Raw genomic sequence first — 18,988 nt, 5'->3', positions numbered from 1 at the left:
AGTTTGTCTCTGTACTGATCCAACTTCACAAAGATGAATGCGCAAAAAAAAATTCAGATAAAAGAGTGAAAAGTAGTGGCAGATATTGAATGTGCCACTATTTTTAGTAAATAACAAAAAAAAAATATGACACACCAAGGGTGCTGTGGTGAAGCCACATAGTTATAAGGGCTCGTCGAAAAATTGTACTGTGTATATAGATAAAATATTACGTTTTAGAGATATATAACACATATTGAACATCATTTGTCGAGATTTTTTTTCACTTCTTTCAAATTTAAATACCCTTGGTAAATTCCTAGCTTCGCCACTGCAAGGGTGTATTCTAGTGATTAGTGAAGTGGGGAAAAGATTCTGGAAAATTAAGATTCCAATCCCAACAGGGAAAAAAAACTATGATTTCTTCTAAATTGTCTAAACTTTGATAGATAAAATTACTCAATACTTGTGTTGGTGGGAGATAACATGTACTTAGTAGATTAATGTAAGTGCGCATAAGCTCGCCAATAGTAGTAGTAGTAGTAGTAATAATAATAATAATAATAATAATAATAATAATAATAATAATAATAATAATAATAATAATAATTGTGATAATAAAGAAATATGACCCACATAACTCATAAGCATAACATGTCTATGAAACATCCATTTTCTTCATATTACTCGTTTGCATGAACTTTCATAGTATTCAATAGCCCACCAAAAGTTTCTACAGATTTCGGCCCCATTTGACGATGATTTTTGCCAAAATAAATTTGGGATTTATTTTCAAAACTCATGTTTGGCCATAAATTTTGCCCATATTTTGGCCAAATCCCAAAATCAGCTACTATTGAGCTGATTTTGGGCCAAAATTCCAAAACTGAGAATTATATACATGTTTTTCCAAAATAAAGTTGGAAATTGAAAACGTATGTCCAAACACATTTTTATCTTCAAACCAAACTTCACCCAAATCAGATTTTTCAAAACAAATTTGGGATCTATGGCCAAATGCTAGCTTCATATCATATTTAAGAGCGTTTCTCAATCATTTTAAAACAACTAGAAAGCATTTGGATTCTGAATGTCTTTGTAACAATTTTTTTCCTAAATTAGATCATTCAACATCTGTTAGCATTGGCCATGAATTCTCTTTTGGGCTTCAAAGCTTCATAGTCCCCTAAAATGGCAGCATGAGGTTCCTTCTGATTCTCTTTCTCCTTCTCCACCTCCATTCTCTTTGTAGAATGAGATAACTTCTTTATGTTTAACAGCATCACCACTACAAATATGAACAGGATAATACACGCCAAGGCTGCAAATTAGAAAGAAGAGAGCCTAATTAAAGTATATATTGTTAAATTTCAACACTTATATAATTGGTCAATCAAACACCAAAACTTAGCTTGTCCAAATTTCCAATGATAAAGGAGGAAGGTTGAACAGTCAGACCTCTCTATAACATTTCTATAAAAGCTAAACTTCTTCCGGAACCAATTTCTATGCTATGTTATAATATATGTTCTATATAACAACACTTTGCTATAACAGTCAAAAAAATCCAGAACAAATGAGACTGTTATAGAGAACTTTGACTGTAGTAGGTCAACAGTCAATCAGTGCAAAGCACAAACTGAATAATGAATACGAGGATTTATATAGTCAACCCCAAGAATACAACAGCAAAACATAGCTTAATCTCATAGTGTGTACGCAGCCTCACCCCTACCTTATAAAGGCAAAGAGATTGTTTTAAATAGATCCTCTGCTTAAGGACGGTAAAAATAAAGCAACAAGCAATAACAACAGTAATATAAGTCGATTTTATGTCACAGAGTTGATTAATAACTTACCTTTATCATTTGCTATGTCACTGAGTTTTTTAAAATGCCCTGCTTCTTGTTGAACTGAAGTTGTGAATTTTGTTGCTAAACTGTCTTGAGAATTTTCCAAGTGCCATGTTAAACCAAGGCCAAAAGTGTTATCAGAAAGGAAAGGACTATATGAAAATGGGATTCCTACAGTTTTAACATGGCTACAAAAATCTGGCATAACAAATGATGTTTCCACCACATAAACATGATGTGCAAAGCCACTTAGACAGGGGACTTGTAAAAAAGAAGCTGAAAGTTGAGCTGAACAATTCAGATACTGATACTCCTTCAAGATATAGTAATAATTAAATGGGGTGTGAGAAAGATTCAGATTCAAGAAAACTTCATGAACACAGTTATTGGGGTCGAGTAAGTCAAGCTTTTTGAGATCATAAGAAATGGATTTAATGACTAAATCCCCATAAGATGGAAAATGGACTATGGTTCTGTTTTGCTTACAGTATAGCTCAAAACCAGAGAGACCACAGTGTTGAGGTTGAAATTCCTGCAGTCTGAAAGGAAACTGAATGTTGATATCAGAGTTATTTGAACAGTTAATTGGTGAGCAACTATTTGTATTTGTATTTGCTTGTGCTTTAACATGTAGAATAAGAATGAAGAGGGAAATGAAGATCAGAGTATCCATACTATATTCAGAGGCTAAACAAACACCCAAATGAAATAGGATTTCACCGATTCTTAACTTCTATTTCAAGATTTTTTTTTTGGGGGGGGGGGGGGGGGGCTCGTCTGTAATTGGAATGAGACAAAGGGGCTGTGAGGAGTGGAGAAGGGGTAAAGATTCTAGACTGGGAGACCTGAAGTGCTAGACGGGCAAAGTATCAAAGTGACCTTCCAGCTACTATCAGCGCAATATTAGTACCCGGATTACCAAATAATAAAAAAAAAAAAAGCAGCCCGATGCACTAAGCTCCCGCTATGTGCGGCGTCCGGGGAAGGACCGGACTACAATGGTCTATCCTACGCAGCCTTACCTTGCATTTCATGTTTCCACGGCTCGAATCCTAACCTCTTGGTCACATGGCAACAACTTTACCAGTTACGCCAAGACTCCCCTTTGTTTTTTAAATGGTACCCGGATTTAATTTTTATATACTGATGATAGTGTACATAATTTTTGCATCAATCTTGCAATTTTATAAATTTCTCTGATCATGAATAATTACTTATTGCTACTTTTAAAATGACTTGATAATGTAAAAGTTTTTATACGTTGTTAATGCATAAAAAACAACATAATTATTCGTTGTAAGCATGGCGGCCTTCAGCCAATAAAGTGTTGATGGCGAATGGGTGACTTCTAAATCTTTACATTTTGTTCCACGAATAGTCAATGCATTCATTTGTGGCTGCATTTACTTTGGTCTTTGGAGGGTGATTAAGTATGACGAATTTGGCTTGTTCAACTTTCTATCTAATTATTTTTCCTCAAATACATCCAAAATGGTTCTCTTCTTGTTGAAGCGTGGTTGGTGGCTTTCAGTCCGGCTCATTCTTTTCCGGGTCAATTGACAAAATAGCTTAACAATTCAGAGATTATAATATACTTCATCAAACATTTGGTTGGGGTAAAAAAAACAGGGGGGTGGGGTTCCAAAGAAGGTACTAGGTGTTTTCATGGTCAAGAAGTTATTTGTTTTTCTTAGAAAAAAAAAAACAGTGGGAAGGGAAACAGGGGCGTACTATCATTCCATATCCAAATCAAGATGGGTAGCTGAAATAAAAATGTCCATTATCTTCTCTTCACTTGTCTGACATATGAACACACAATAATGGTTGCTCATTTTTCCATTGTAACACAAGTTCCAATTTAAAAAAGAGAAAGTAGCTGGTATATCTGGAAAACACTTTTTCTAATTGCCCGAGTTTTGAACATTGCATTTCAGAGTTTCGAATCAATTATACAGGACCGTCCATGTCAAGCTAAACACAATTGGGGAAATCAGCAGGGGAAAGCAATTCAATGGAATCATAAGTCGACTGTTATATGTAAATACACACCTGGATACACAGCTCAATGTATATTGAACAATACAATAATGTATTTAGAGGACAGGTTAACTAGATACACTTGAGAAACCACACACCCCCGCAGACACATATACTAATACAAACAACAACACTCGAACCAGGAGCTTAGATGAATTGGTGGTAAGAGGAACGTTTTTTTTAAAATAAAAAAAAGGTGAAGAAGAAGAAAGAAAGAAAGAAAGTTGAGTTTCAATTAAAGAAGCTCTTTTGCTAATCTCACTGGTTTTTCATTCAGAAACGCCATATCACTATTTGCTACAGTTAATAACTGATGATCAGAGTCTTCCTCCTCGCTGTCCGCCAATACAGATGACCCACCAGAATCTGTCCCATCTTCTACAATTGCAATGCATTTCAGTTAGTTAAGAACAAAAGCCTACATCAACATAACATGTATGATCATTCCTTCATCCTTTAGGTTATTGTACATCTGCTAAAGAATAAGACTAATATGTACTTAATATGTGCATCTACATGCACCCATAGAGACACCCAAAATGCACTAAAAGATATGAGTGAGAGATTTGCTTGACAGAATAAGATATCCAGTCGTAAGCATATAAATAGTCCTGAATCTTTAAGTACATTGCGGGGCTTTAACTTTGGTGGTTTTCAGGTATGGTCACTCTGTTAGAATCCCACTTAACATCTGTTAAGTGTGTAGGTTGTACTCTCCTTTATTCTGGACAATCTTCACTACTTGACCTAACTTTCAGAGTTCAGTTAGGCCATGCTCCATTTTCTCAACATGATATCAGAGGCAGGCAGACTCATCCCTGATGTTGGGACAGCCATGTTATGTTACTGCAAGCTCCAAATGCCTCGCCCTGGGCAAACACGAGTGTGCAAGAATCCCTCATTAGTTAACTGCATAGGGTGGTATAGTTTCCTTAACTGGTCGTGGACAATCCTCACTACCTAAGCAAATTTTTGTAACTGAGTTAAGCCCACAATCAACAAAAGATGAGCATTCAAGCTCCCTTTGAAAGACGGGACGTGCGATATCAAATTCAACTGAAGGGGCCAAAACTGCAACCACCCTATCGTGATACTATTACAATCAATAGAAGAATTCCTCATGAATACTTAAATCTCTAGAGAATACATTATCGAAAGATTATGGTATTCACAGCCGCAAAAGTTCTCTTTTCTTTTTCTTTCTCGGTGTGATGCTTCTTTAGCCACATCCACTCATCTTAATTAGTTGGAACCATTAGCTAATCATTATGTGTAATCATGAGCAGTTCTATGAAGAGAGGAGCATTAAAAGGGTGGTCCACCAGAGTAGTTTTCTTAACTAAATACATAAAAAAAAAATATGTAAATATATACTCAAACACAAAAACATGGTTTACATGTCTTCTCATATACATCAAATATATGTTATGTCAGATGTGACTACCATCAAAATGGAACTTCACATTCCCAAATAACTAGATAAACCGATATATAAAAGTTCTGAAACAAAAGATATATAATTAATTGGTGAGTAACAATTTCATACGCATATCTGCAGATTTTACCAGCTCTGCTACCAATAGTCGTATTAATAATACAGAGTTTCATACCGAAAAATAAACATTCTACTCCCTCTGTCCCATTATACATGAAACTTTTCTTTCTAGTCTGTCACAAAAAGAATGACACCTTTCTATTTTTAGAAACTATTACCCTTACTGTCCCTATTTTACCCTTAAAAGGATCATTTGGTAGTTTGCATACGTTTGGCTAGCATGTCAAAATCCGTCCTTAACTTCTTAAAACTCCATACCGAGACAAACATCTTCACATAAATAGGACGAAGGGAGTATTAGCAATCTAGAGTTTCATGCTAGAATATTTTTTTTACATGCGGGAAATCAGACAAGTCCTAATTTGCTCTTTATTCCCAAAAATTCATATTCCATTAATCGGAGTAAGCATGTGGTAGCTGAAGTATTGTCACCCTGTGTTACAAAAAAATTTACCACCCATTGAAAATGGAAAGGTGAAGAGAGACAGGTGTCCACACCAACCTGAAAAGGCTTGATGATCAGGCAGATGTCTAATTCTTGTAACTTGAATAGCTTCTGGTAAAATGCAATTGCAGAATGAGCCTGAAACTTCAAAGATAATTGTGTGAAACAAACTAGAAGTTTTACCAAGGATAGCCCAGAAAAGCAGGATTTATACAGCTATTTGTTTTTGCCACAACTTAAAACCATATTGTAAAGTAATGCAGATAGGAACAAGAGCAAATAGATGCAGATGGACACTGGTTCCCACTTGAAAGTTGCCCCACAATAGATGCAGATGGACACTGGTTCATACTTACCTACTCGGGCCAGTCGATTCACCCATCCAGGAATTGGCTTTCCCGTGAGACGTGAACAGACTTCATCGGCAAAATGGTTGCAGTTCTTGGCAATCAAATGATAACTGTCCCCATGATATTTTTCTGAAATATGTTCCATAAATGACCGAACTTCTGATCGAGACATGTCTGTGCTGCCCAGGAGTACTGCACGTCTAAACACAAAACCTGGACAACTACGTGGCTCCACCTCAAAAACCCCACTAGTTGGATAGTCGTGGGCTCCATACCCATACTCTAGACCATGTACTGCATCGAAACAAGAATAACAATAAAAGAAAGGAACACAAGTTATGCTAAAACCCAAAATCTTTAACAATAGAACACACAGCTTCTTCAAAAGGTTTACAAACTATAACTGTTAACTGCAGCACCCATTCCGGGATAAAATTGATATAGCAGAGTGTTCATGCCCGGAATGTAGCTGCAGGTGGTATGTTGATGGTAGCCATCTAGTTGAGGAGCAAATTCAAGAGATACTCATGCACAACAAGAAGCTACACTGAGAAAAAAGGACAGGAAGCACCAAAGAAGGCACCCAAAAAACTATTCATAAAACCATAACAATTAAACTAGAAGAATAAAGCTAAGGGCCCTAATTCATACATCCTGCTTTGGTTCTTCATAACTAGAGCAGACCAGACAGCTTTTAGAAAGAGAAAACATCATGGATGGTTTACATGCCAAGGTTCTCGATCTCACCACAAGCACCAATTCTCCAAACAACATAACATCACATGTGGGGGGCTTGATCAGAAGAATTCAAAACCCTAAGGAGTCATTTATTTTGCATATAAAGCATGAGTTCAGGCCTTAAATTGCAATCTTAGCAGCAAACTAATAGTCTTATCAAATAACCAATTTGCTATAAATGGAATTGTCTAATCTCCAACAAGGGTGGGTAGATTATGGGGAGAGAGCTTGATGTAATTTATCTAGACAAAGGCCATAATTCCACTGTTTCACTTTTTCCCCTCCCCTGGCATTCTTTGGGTTATCATTTTTCTAATTTTATTCTGGTTTAACACATACATGATCCTCTCAAGACTAAACGTACACGAAGGTGACAGGAATTAGAAATGATTTGACAAAGCATCTTGTCCTTGTGATTTCTTGATACTACAGGTAAAGAAGCAATTTTTTTTTATAATGTAGATGAATAAGCAAGTATAAGACACATTGGACTCTGATTATGCTTCACATGACAAGCTTCACGGTGGTATTCATTCTATCGTCCAATATATATCCAGAAGAAAACAAGAAAAGTTATAAGTAATTTCAGTTTCTAAGATATGACTATTGAACTCTTCATAGTCTTCGCAAACCATCTTTCCTCTTTTCCACCAGCTCGGTCAACAGTAGTTGCAGACATATCTCTAAATTTATCAACTAATAGTGTATTACCATGTCAACTTCTTTTTAAGAAATAATTTATCTTAACCATCATGAGCCAGTTCCATTATCCATGCCGGTAAGCACATTTACTCGATAGGCTACAAGACCAGTAGGTTCCGAAAGTCAACTACTTTTAAGCTGACACCTTCTTCACCAACTCCCTATAATGGCAATTGAACCTTTTGTACCAGACGATAATAGACCTGAAGAAAAGGTGGAAGATTCAGTGAAAGATTCAATACGGTGGCGAAAAAATATTGCCTTTGATAGAGTTTTGGATGTGTCATATGAGGGGTTTGAGGTGACAAGGGATCTCCCAACAATATTTCAAAAGGATGGAAAACTAAAAAAAAAAACGTTGAGAAGGAAATTATCTTTATCACAAGGACCCGAAATGAGGAAATATAGCAGGAGGTAAGAATTGAAGAGGCTTGAAACTACAACTAATTATGACGGAAGAAAGTGTTAGAATATCAAGTGAATATGTGTCTAGATCAATACGTGTCTAGATTGTTATTTAATCAAGTCAATGAGAGCTTTTTTCCATTTACACATGGTATCAGAGTCTCTACAATCTTGGTAGAGACTCAAATAGCTTCCATCAGCAGGTAGAGCTGGCCAATGTGGGTCCGGCCGATTTTTCTTCTTTTCTTCTTCCTGTTGATGTCCCGCAATGCTAGTGTGTCCGACAAACATTCCAATGTCACTATATCTCTGGATACCAGCGCAACTACTTCTACACGACTGATGCCACCCTCTAAACCTTGAATTACTTCTCATTGTTTTACCATTTCAAGTTAGGCCGATAATGCCATGGAGAATTGCAACATTATAATCTCTTATCGTTTATCGAGAAAAGATCTCTTCCCGTGTGGGTAACACCCAAAAAAAAGAAAGAATTACATACCATGTCAAAGTAACTACCTTTACCGATTGAGATCAAACTATACACACCCTAGACTCTGCTTTATTTCATCCCAAAATTAGATGTAACAGCAATATTTATAAAAATACACAGTAAAAGGAGAATCAGAAAGCTTTAGTACCTTCTATACCAGAATGAAACACTCCGAGGCCGAACCAATAGAGATAGTTGTTTACAGGTGTGAGATCATATACATTAAGATACAACAAAGCCCGAGTTTTCTCTCCATTGTACTGCTCCTTTGATGAACTTGAGCTTGACCTTAACAATCTCATTGTAGCCTCCACCCACTTTGGCCACCTCCACCACCCCCCTCGCTTTCCCAATATATATCCACACAGCCGACAGCCAATTAATAAGCACCTAAATTTCATAAACACAAACAAAAAAGACAAATTCAGTAAAACTAAAGCTTCCAGCCACACTCAAATATGTTCAAATTTAACTCACTATACATAACATGAAGAAAATTTGGCTATTACATCGAACAAACACGGCTAATTGAGGTAAAAAACGCAAAGATCAATTGACTAGGGCCGTAGTTTTAACAAACTCCGGAGCTAAACTTTATAAACACAAATAAAAAGGCAAATTCAGTAAAATTAAAGCTTCTAAACACACTCAAATGTTCAACTATAACTCATAAACATAACCTACAGAAACATTAAGCTATTACATAGAACAAACACGGTAATTGAGGTAAAAAAAACAAATATCAATTGACTAGGACCGTAATTTGAACAAATTCTGTAGCTACGGTAAATGAAAGTTCAAAACTGAGCTAAATAGAAACATATACGAGAAAAATACAGAGGAAATATACGAATACGTAAATTACGTCTGTAGAAAAGAAATTGAGAAAGAGAGAGATATTACCGAGATTTTAGCTGGAAACCGGAGATGTTTGTGCGGTGGCGATGGCTTCAGATCGCCGACGTGGGATGTGGCGGAGAAAGGAGGAGGATTGGCGGGGTGGGGGTTGGGAGGAGGGGGGGGAGGGGATGTGGAAAGACAGGTTGGTTGTAGTGGCTGCCGAGTAAATATTTTGCTAATTATTTTCCCATAGCTGTCGTGTGAACAAAAAGAGGCTTATTTTGGAATTTAGAGTAAAAAAGAGTTTGCTTTGCCTTAAAAATACAATATTTATATAGTAACTCTTTCTTTTATCATCTTATTTTACATAATTTTACAGCTTTCAATAATTTTACGTCGTTAAACTTTTCATTTGAATCGTGTAATGTTTCTATCAAACTAATTTTCAATTATTAATATAGACTAATGTGAACTTTTACTAGCCATGATTCTTCATTTGAATTCACTTAAGACCAATATTATGCATATATTAATACTTTAAGATTCGCTGTTAGCTAAAATAATCAAAGAATAAAAGCGAAAAATTAGAATTGAATGAATAATGTCATGCTTTTTGTTGGAAAAGCGATTAAGAAGAGAGGTTTAATTAGTCAAATAAAAAGTGAATGCCTTTAGGAATAAATAATTATTATAGGATAGCTGACTACAGCCTAAAGCCTTAAAAGTAATGTATCAACACATGACCTTTTTCAATGACTACTCGTCATTCATGTTGTTGTTAAATTATAAGACTTTGAATATTTGTTTGGATTTAACGATATCCATAACAACAAGGTGGAGAATAAGTTGATTGTGCAGTCAACAACTACATTTCGATGAAGTTAAAACATAAAACGAAAAGGTCATAAGTCAGATAGTTCATCATAATATCTTAAATTTTATGTTCTTCGGTTTATAGTTAGGTTTCTTGACATGTTAGTAATAATCTATACTATATATATATATATATATTATATCTATATCTATACTATAATAAAAGCACGAAAGTCCTTAGCGAATTGTCGTTTGCCTTTTTTATCCTTTAAAAATAAATATAACATTGAATAAAATTGTCATTTTACTTATCTTCCTAATATTTAGGACTTTTACGTCAACTAAAATTCTATTTATTATATCTCTTCTTATTTAAACTATGAAAAATAAGGAAATTTTAAAAATCAATGTAGAGTTTACCTTATATAAGTGATTCACTGTAATTATGATACCAGAAAAAAAACAATAGAAGAGGCCGAAAATAGATTAACGTTTCAAATATCCTTTCTACCAGGAGTATTTGATTTTGTTTGGCCAAAATCACTTATAACTTGAACTTTTCATGTTTCTATTTGTTTAAATTTTTATTTTGTTAAAATAAATCATAATAACACTGCATAGTAATTGTGACGACCCCACCAGTCGTCTCATCAGTTACCGCTCCGTTTTCCCCATTTCTGCTTCTTTATGTTTCGTTATCCGTGTTTTATGTGGTCGAGTTGATTGGTTTGTGGTTGGAGTGGATTTGGTAAGGAAATGAGACACTTAGTCTCTTTTAAGAAGGCTTAAGTTAGAAAAGTCAACCGGACGTTGACTTATGAGTTAGAGGGCTCGGATGTGAGTTCCGATGGTTCGGTTAGCTTCGTGAGGTGATTTGTGACTTAGTAGTGTGATCGGAAGTGGTTTTGGAGGCCCGGAGTAGAATTAGGCTTGAATTGGCGAAGTTAGTATTTTGGCGAATTCCGGTTGAGAGGTGAGATTTTGATCCGAGGGTCGGAATGGAATTCCGAGAGTTGCTGTAGCTTCCTTATGTGAATTGGGATGTGTGTGCAAAATTTCAGATCATTCAGACGTGGCTTGGTTGGATTTTTGATCGAAAGCGTATTTCGGAAGTTTTTAGAAAACTTAGGCTTGAATTCGATGAATTTTGGGTAATTTGATGTTGTTAGAGGTGTTTTGATGATTGGAGCAAGTTTGAATAAGGTATTGAGTCATGTTGGTGCTTTTGGTTGAGGTCCCGAGGGCCTCGGAGTGGTTTCAGATGGCTAACGGGAGAGTTTTGGACTTGTGTAATTGTAGAACTCCTGCTGCTTCTGGTGTTTTCGCACCTGCGGTTTGGGGACCGCAGGTGCAACCGCAGGTGCGGCATCGCATGTGCGAAGGATTTTCCCTAGATGCGGATTTGAGGAGTGAGGTCAGGAACCGCAGATGCGGAATAGGGACCGCACCTGCGGAGTCGCAGATGCAGCTATTGGACCGTAGATGCGGTTAGGCGGGATTTAAGTGAATTCCGCAAATGCGGAGAAGTGACCGCAGAAGCGGTACCGCAGAAGCGGGTAATTGACCGCAGATGCGGTTATGACTGGGCAGAAGGTATAAATGGTTCTTCTTCGCGATTTTTGAAGGGTTTATTCATTTTAACTTCGGACTTAGAGTTTTTGGGCGATTTTGAAGAGAGTTTTCAAGGGAACTTCGATAAGATAAGGATTTTGGACCTAAAACACAATTCTATGGTGATATTTCATGAATTAGGACTGAAAATTAAGGAATTTTTGGACTAAAAATGGAGGTTTAGGGCTTGAGATTAAGAGAGTCTAAATTGGGGATTTGAGGGGTCAATTGAACTCCGATTCTTGTGTTTTTGATATGTATGAACTCGTGGGGAGATAAGTAATCTAATGATGTAAAAATTTCTGAGTTTTGAGAAGTGGGCCCGGGGCTCGGGTTTTGCTAATTTCGGGATTTTTGATATTTTTCGATTGGTTTCGCTTGGGTTTTGTTCCCTTAGCCTATTGTGACGTATTCGTTCTGGTTTTGGTCAGATTCGACGCGCGAGGAGGCCGATTTGAGAGGCAAGGGCATAGCGAGCTAGAGATTTAGCCGGTTCGAGGTGAGTAATGATGTTAAATGATGTCCTGAGGGTTTGAAACCCCGGAATTGCACATCGTAGTGCTATATTGAGGTGACTTGCACGCGGATAGCGAGCGTGGGGTAGAGCACCGTTGGGGATGTGACTTGGTCCGTCCCGATTGATGAAATTACTACGTATTTGACTGAAATTTACTTGTTATCATCATGATTTGGGTTGATTGCCATATTTGAGCTTCGTGCCAGTTATTTGAACCCTTCGGGGATTTCTATCACTATTTCCTCACTGCTTTGAATTATTACTTGAACTCAGTCCTGTTGATATCTACTGTTTTACAAACTCAGCCACTTTACTCAGATTTGAAACTTAAATGATATTTCTAAATGATGTTTTGGGCTGAGAACTACTGTTTTGCTACTGCCCGAGGGGCTTATGATGATTTTCGGACTGAGTGAGGCCGAGGGCCATATGTGAGGATATGCTGAGTGATATGAGGTCGAGGGCCGAGACACTTTTATATGCCACGAGGTGGCTTGAGTATTGTGAGGCCGAGTGCCGAAAGATGATGCCACGAGGTGGCTTGATATAGCGCTTGGGCCGTAAGGGCTCCCTCCGGAGTCTGCACACCCACAGTGAGCGCGGGTACCCATTTGATCTGAGAGTGAGCCCGCGGGGCTGATACTGTTCTGAGTGAGTGACACTGTGCCCGAGGGGCGGATTTCTACTTGTTATTTACCTGCTAAATTACCTGTTTTACTTGTTTTAAAGAGATTTCATTGGGGTTCTTCACTGATTTACTGCTTTAAGTGATTTTACTGCTTAATATAGAATTGCTTTGTGCCTTTACGTGCTTTCATACTTACAGCCATTATTTATAATTATTACTCACTGGGTCGGAGTACTCACATTACTCCCTGCACCGTGTGTGAAGATTCAGGCATAGCAGAGTCCGCTCCTGAGTGTTGATCCTCCCAGTCCAAGCAGTGATTTGGAGATTACGAGGTAGCTGTCAGCGTCCGCAGCCCCCGTGCCTCCCCTATCTTATCATTTTCATGTTCGTAGAACTATTGTACCGGATTTAGTGTTCAGTAGACTCATATCTGGATTTCTTAGTTGCTCTGTGACACCCCTATTTGGGCTGTGTCGGGATGGTTTCTCTTACTGTTATCGTTATTTCCGCAAATTATGACTATTATATCATGTTTAACCACTGTTTATGGTATTTAACTGCTTAAAAGAGGTGTTCGGTTTGGTCTGGCTGGCCTTGTCTTCACGACAGGCGCCATCACGATCGGGTTTGGGAATTTGGGGTCGTGACAAGTTGGTATCAGAGCCTAGGTTACATAGGTCTCACGAGTCATGAGCAGGTTTAGTAGAGTCTCGCGGATCGGTACGGAGACGTCTGTATTTATCCTCGAGAGGCTGCAGAACCTTTTAGGAAAAACCTCACATTCTTGAAATTCTTGTCGTGCGAACTTGTTGATCCGAGTGCTAAACTTCTGTTATTCTATTCTCTCGTAGATGGCGAGGACTCGCGCTACCGGGCGAGGTGGACGACCACCAGTACCACCCACTGAGGCCACCAGAGGCCATGGACGCAGTCGTGGCAGAGGTAGAGAAGCGAGGGCAACACCTATTGATCCACCAGTTGCCCCAGCTCAGGATTAGGCTCCAGCAGCACCAGTTCAGGCACCAGCTGTGCCCATCGTGATTCCAGGTCTACAGGAGACCTTGGCTCAGATCTTGACAGTTTGCACTGGCCTGGCTCAAGCAGTTTCAGCCAACACAGCGGCAGCTACTTCGCATGCCGGGGGAGGCAATCAGACCCCCGTCGCTCGCACACCTGAGCAGGTAGTGCAGGGACTACAGACGCCGGAGGCACCTCCAGCTCAGCCGCTTGCACCAGTACAGGAGTTCAGGGTTCCAGTTATGCCGGAGGATGAGCAGCGTCATCTTGAGAGGTTTGGTAGACTCCAGCCTCCGACATTCAGTGGTGCTGAGGGCTAGGATGCCCAGGGTTTTCTTGATAGGTGTCAGCAGATGCTCCGTACAGCAGGGATTCTTGAGTCTAGTGGTGTGGCATTTACCACCTTTCAGTTTTCTGGGGCTACCTTCAATTGGTGGGAGGCGTATGAGAGGCGTAGGCCGGCTGGTGCAGCGCCCCTTACTTGGCAGCAGTTCTCCACTCTTTTCTTGGAGAAGTATGTACCACAGTCCCGCAGAGAGGAGCTGCGTAGATAGTTTGAGTGGCTGCGACAGGGAGATATGACGGTGTCCCAGTATGAGAAGAGGTTTTCAGAGTTGGCTCGTCATGCAGTTTGGATGGTTCCGACTGATGTGAGAGGATCAGGAGATTTGTTGATGGCCTTAACTACCATCTCTGTATTCTCATGACTAGAGAGAGGGTATTGGGTGCTACGCTCGAGGAGGTGGTTGATATCGCTCGGGAGATTGAGACGGTTCGCCGTCAGGATCGAGAGGAGAGAGAGGCTAAGAGGCCTCGAGGTTCTGGCAGTTTCAGTGGTGCTCCTTCGAGGGGCCAGTTCCAGCATGGTAGAGGCCGTTCTTTCAGGCTTGCTCAGTCAGCCCGTTCAGAGTATCGAGGGGCATCTTCAGGTCGTGATCATCATGGGTCTCAGCAGGGTCAGCCTTCACTTAGTGCCCTCCCAGCTCAGAGTTCATCTCGTGCCCCATCGGCTCAGGGTTCTTCTATGCCGAGTGCATCTACTAGTCACTCAGGTGCGAGGGGTTCCCTTCAGTCCCCTTCTCCAGTACCTGGGAGTTGTTTTGAGTGCGGAGAGTTTGGGCATGTGTGGAGGCAGTGTCCTCGTCGTGCTGCTAGTTCGTCCCAGCAGAGGGGTTAGCCCTCGACTTCTACTCCAGCTACTTCACTACCCGCCCACCCAGCTAGGGGTGGGGGTCAAACAGCCAGGGGTCGCCCCAGAGGGGGAGGTCGATCAGGGGGCGGTCAGGCCCATTTTTATGCTATGCCAGGCAGATCCGATGCCATTGCCTCCGATGCTGTCATTTCAGGTATTATTTCAGTCTGCCAGAGAGATGCATCTGTATTATTTGATCCTGGCTCCACATTTTCTTACGTGTCTTCGTACTTTGCTCATTATTTGGGTACGCCCGGGGAGTTTCTTGCTTTGCCTGTTCATGTGTCTACCCCGGTGGGCGATACTGTTGTTATAGACCGTGTGTACCGGTCATGTGTAGTGACTATTGGGGGTCTGGAGACCCGAGCTGATCTGTTGCTATTGAGCATGGTGGATTTTGATGTCATTTTAGGCATGGATTGGTTATCTCCGTGTCATGCTATTCTAGACTGTCATGCTAAGACAGTCACTTTGGCTATGCCGGGTGTACCGCGGATCGAGTGGCGTGGTGTGACTGACTATGTTCCTAGTAGAGTGATCTCTTTCTTGAAGGCCCAGCGTATGGTTGGGAAGGGTTGTCTTTCGTATTTACTTTTGTGCGGGATGTTGGAGCTGAGGCTCCCAATATTGATTCTGTCCCAGTTGTGAGGGATTTTCCCAATGTATTTCCCGCAGACCTGCCGGGCATGCCATCGGACGGGGATATTGATTTTGGTATTGATCTGGTGCCGGGCACTCAACCCATTTCTATTCCGCCATATCGTATGGCACCAGCAGAGTTGAAAGAATTGAAGGAACAACTTTAGGAACTCCTAGATAAGGGGTTCATTCGGCCTAGTGTGTCACCTTGGGGTGCGCCAGTTCTGTTTGTGAAGAAGAAGGATGGCACAATGAGAATGTGCATTGATTATAGGCAATTGAACAAAATGACAGTTAAGAACAAGTATCCTTTGCCTCGCATTGATGATTTATTCGACCAGCTTCAGGGAGCGAGGGTGTTCTCTAAGATTGATCTCCGTTCAGGCTATCACCAGTTGAAGATCAGGGATTCAGATATTCTTAAGACTACTTTCAGGACTAGATATGGTCACTATGAGTTTCTTTTCATGTCTTTCGGGCTGACCAATGCCCCAGCCGCGTTCATGCATTTGATGAATAGTGTATTTCGGCCTTATCTGGATTCGTTCGTTATTGTTTTCATTGATGATATTCTGGTGTACTCGCATAGTCAGGAGGAGCACGCGGAGCATTTGCGAGTCGTATTGCAAAGATTGAGGGAGAAGAAGCTTTATGCAAAGTTCTCCAAGTGTGAGTTTTGGCTCGGTTCAGTGGCTTTCTTGGGACACGTGGTGTCCAGCGAGGGTATTCAGGTTGATCCAAAGAAGATAGAGGCGGTTCAGAGTTGGCCTAGACCGTCCTCAGCCATAGAGATTCGTAGCTTTCTTGGGTTGGCAGGCTATTACCGCCGGTTTGTTCAGGGATTCTCATCATTGCATCACCCTTGACCAAGTTGACTCAGAAGGGTGCTCCGTTTGTATGGTCGGACGAGTGTGAGGAGAGCTTTCAGAAGCTCAAGACAGCTTTGACCACAACTCCAGTATTGGTTTTGCCATCAGCTTCAGGTTCTTATACCGTATATTAATGTGATGCTTCAAGAGTTGGGATTAGTTGTGTATTGATGTAGGAGGGTAGAGTTATTGCTTATGCTTCTCGTCAGTTGAAGCCCCATGAGAAGAACTACCCTGTTCATGATTTGGAGTTGGCTGCCATAGTTCATGCATTGAAGATTTGGAGGCATTACTTGTATGGCATACCTTGTGAGGTATTCACTGATCATCGCAGCCTTCAGCATTTATTCAAGCAAAAGGATCTTAATTTGAGGCAGCGGAGGTGGCTAGAGTTGCTTAAGGATTATGATATTACTATTCTGTACCATCCGGGAAAGGCCAATGTGGTAGCCGATGCTTTGAGCCGAAAGGCAGTGAGTATGGGGAGTTTGGCGTACGTTCCAGTTGGGGAGAGACCCCTTGCAGTTGATGTTCAGGCCTTGCCAATCGGCTTGTGAGACTAGATATTTCGGAGCCCAGCCGGGTGTTGGCTTGTGTGGTTTCTCGGTCTTCCTTATATGACCGCATCAGAGAGCGCCAGTATGATGATCCGCATTTGCTTGTCCTTAAGGACAGAGTTCAACATGATGATGCCAGAGATGTGACCATCGGTGATGATGGTGTGTTGAGGATGCAGGGCCGGATCTGTGTGCCAAATGTGGATGTGCTTAGAGAGTTGATTCTTGAGAAGGCCCATAGCTCGCGGTATTCTATCCATCCGGGTGCCGCGAAGATGTATCAGGACTTGAGGCAGCACTACTGGTGGAGAAGAATGAAGAAAGATATTGTGGGGTTTGTAGCTCGGTGTCTCAATTGTCAGCAGGTGAAATATGAGCATCAGAGACCGGGTGGCTTGCTTCAGCAGATGGTTATTCCCGAGTGGAAGTGGGAGAGGATCACTATGGAATTTGTTGTTGGACTTCCTCGGACTTCGAAGAAATTTGATGCTATTTGGGTGGTTGTGGATCGGCTGACCAAGTCCGCGCACTTCATTCCTGTGTGTACTACCTATTCTTTAGAGCGGCTGGCAGGGATTTATATCCGGGAGATTGTTCGGTTGCATGGTGTTCCGGTTTCCATCATCTCAGACAGGGGTACTCAGTTTACTTCGCAGTTTTGGAGAGCCATGCAGAGAGAGTTAGGTACTCAGGTGGAGTTGAGCACATCGTTTCATCCTCAGACGGACGGACAGTCCTAGCGTACTATTCAGATATTGGAGGACATGTTGCGTGCTTGTGTCATTGATTTTGGAGGTTCATGGGATGAGTTTTTGCCACTTGCTGAGTTTGCCTACAACAACAGCTACCAGTCGAGTATTCAGATGGCTCCGTATGAGGCTTTGTATGGGAGACAGTGTAGATCTCCAATTGGTTGGTTCGAGCCCGGCAAGGCTAGGCTGTTGGTGACAGATTTGGTTCAGGACGCCTTAGAGAAGGTGAAGGTGATTCAAGAGAGAACTCGTACAGCGCAGTCGCATCAGAAGAGTTATGCGGACCGGAAGGTTCGAGATGTGTCCTACATGGTTGGTGAGAAGGTCTTGCTGAAGGTGTCGCCCATGAAGGGTGTTATGAGATTTGGAAAGAAAGGGAAGTTGAGTCCGCGGTTCATTGGGCCTTTTGAGGTAATTAGGAGGATAGGGGAGGTGGCTTATATGCTTGCTTTGCCACCTAGCCTGTCGAGTGTGCACCCGATATTTCATGTTTCTATGCTCCGAAAGTATGTTGGGGACCCGTCTCATGTTTTGGATTTCAGCACGGTCCAGTTGGATGATGATTTGACCTTTGATATGGAGCTAGTGGCTATTTTGGGTCGTCAGGTTCGAAAGTTGAGGTCAAAGGATATAGCTTCAGTGAAGGTGCAGTGGAGAGGTCGGCCCGTGGAGGAGGCTACCTGGGAGACCGAGCGGGAGATGCGGAGCAGATATCCTCACCTATTTGAGGCTTCAGGTATGCCTCTTGACTCGTTCGAGGATGAACGTTTGTTTAAGTTGAGGAAGATGTGACGACCCGACCAGTCGTCTCATGAGTTACCGCTCCGTTTCCCCCATTTCTGCTTCTTTATGCTTCATTATCCGTGTTTTATGTGGTCGAGTTGATTGGTTTGTGGTTGGAGTGGATTTGGTAAGGAAATGAGACACTTAGTCTCTTTTAAGAAGTCTTAAGTTGGAAAAGTCAATCGGACGTTGACTTATGAGTTAAAGGGC

At 40.8% G+C, this 18,988-nt stretch overlaps 2 protein-coding genes across 3 annotated transcripts; both read right to left on the bottom strand.

The window, feature by feature from the left end:
• Positions 1-924: 924 nt before the first annotated feature.
• Positions 925-2,581, bottom strand: LOC109207649 (RING-H2 finger protein ATL22-like). The gene is made up of 2 exons (XM_019370598.1): positions 1,839-2,581; positions 925-1,300 (listed from the first exon to the last, which is right to left on the bottom strand). Exons 1-2 carry the CDS (start codon positions 2,503-2,505, stop codon positions 1,107-1,109), a joined length of 861 nt encoding a protein of 286 aa, XP_019226143.1. The 5' UTR covers positions 2,506-2,581; the 3' UTR covers positions 925-1,106.
• Positions 2,582-3,825: 1,244 nt separating this feature from the next.
• On the bottom strand, positions 3,826-9,625 carry LOC109207652 (deSI-like protein At4g17486). Of its 2 annotated transcripts, none has more exons than XM_019370601.1 (5): positions 9,461-9,625; positions 8,706-8,947; positions 6,226-6,513; positions 5,927-6,007; positions 3,826-4,247 (listed from the first exon to the last, which is right to left on the bottom strand). In XM_019370601.1, exons 2-5 carry the CDS (start codon positions 8,857-8,859, stop codon positions 4,105-4,107), a joined length of 666 nt encoding a protein of 221 aa, XP_019226146.1. In that variant the 5' UTR covers positions 8,860-8,947; positions 9,461-9,625; the 3' UTR covers positions 3,826-4,104. The 2 variants fall into 2 exon arrangements, with proteins under 2 accessions (XP_019226146.1, XP_019226145.1); XM_019370600.1 differs by having other exon boundaries at positions 5,927-6,013; positions 9,461-9,623.
• Positions 9,626-18,988: the final 9,363 nt, after the last annotated feature.

This window comes from Nicotiana attenuata, unplaced genomic scaffold (assembly GCF_001879085.1).
Source record: "Nicotiana attenuata strain UT unplaced genomic scaffold, NIATTr2, whole genome shotgun sequence".
Lineage (NCBI taxonomy): Eukaryota > Viridiplantae > Streptophyta > Magnoliopsida > Solanales > Solanaceae > Nicotiana > Nicotiana attenuata.
Note: the sequence above shows the minus strand (reverse complement) of the source record. Positions and strands in the feature narration are given on the sequence as shown.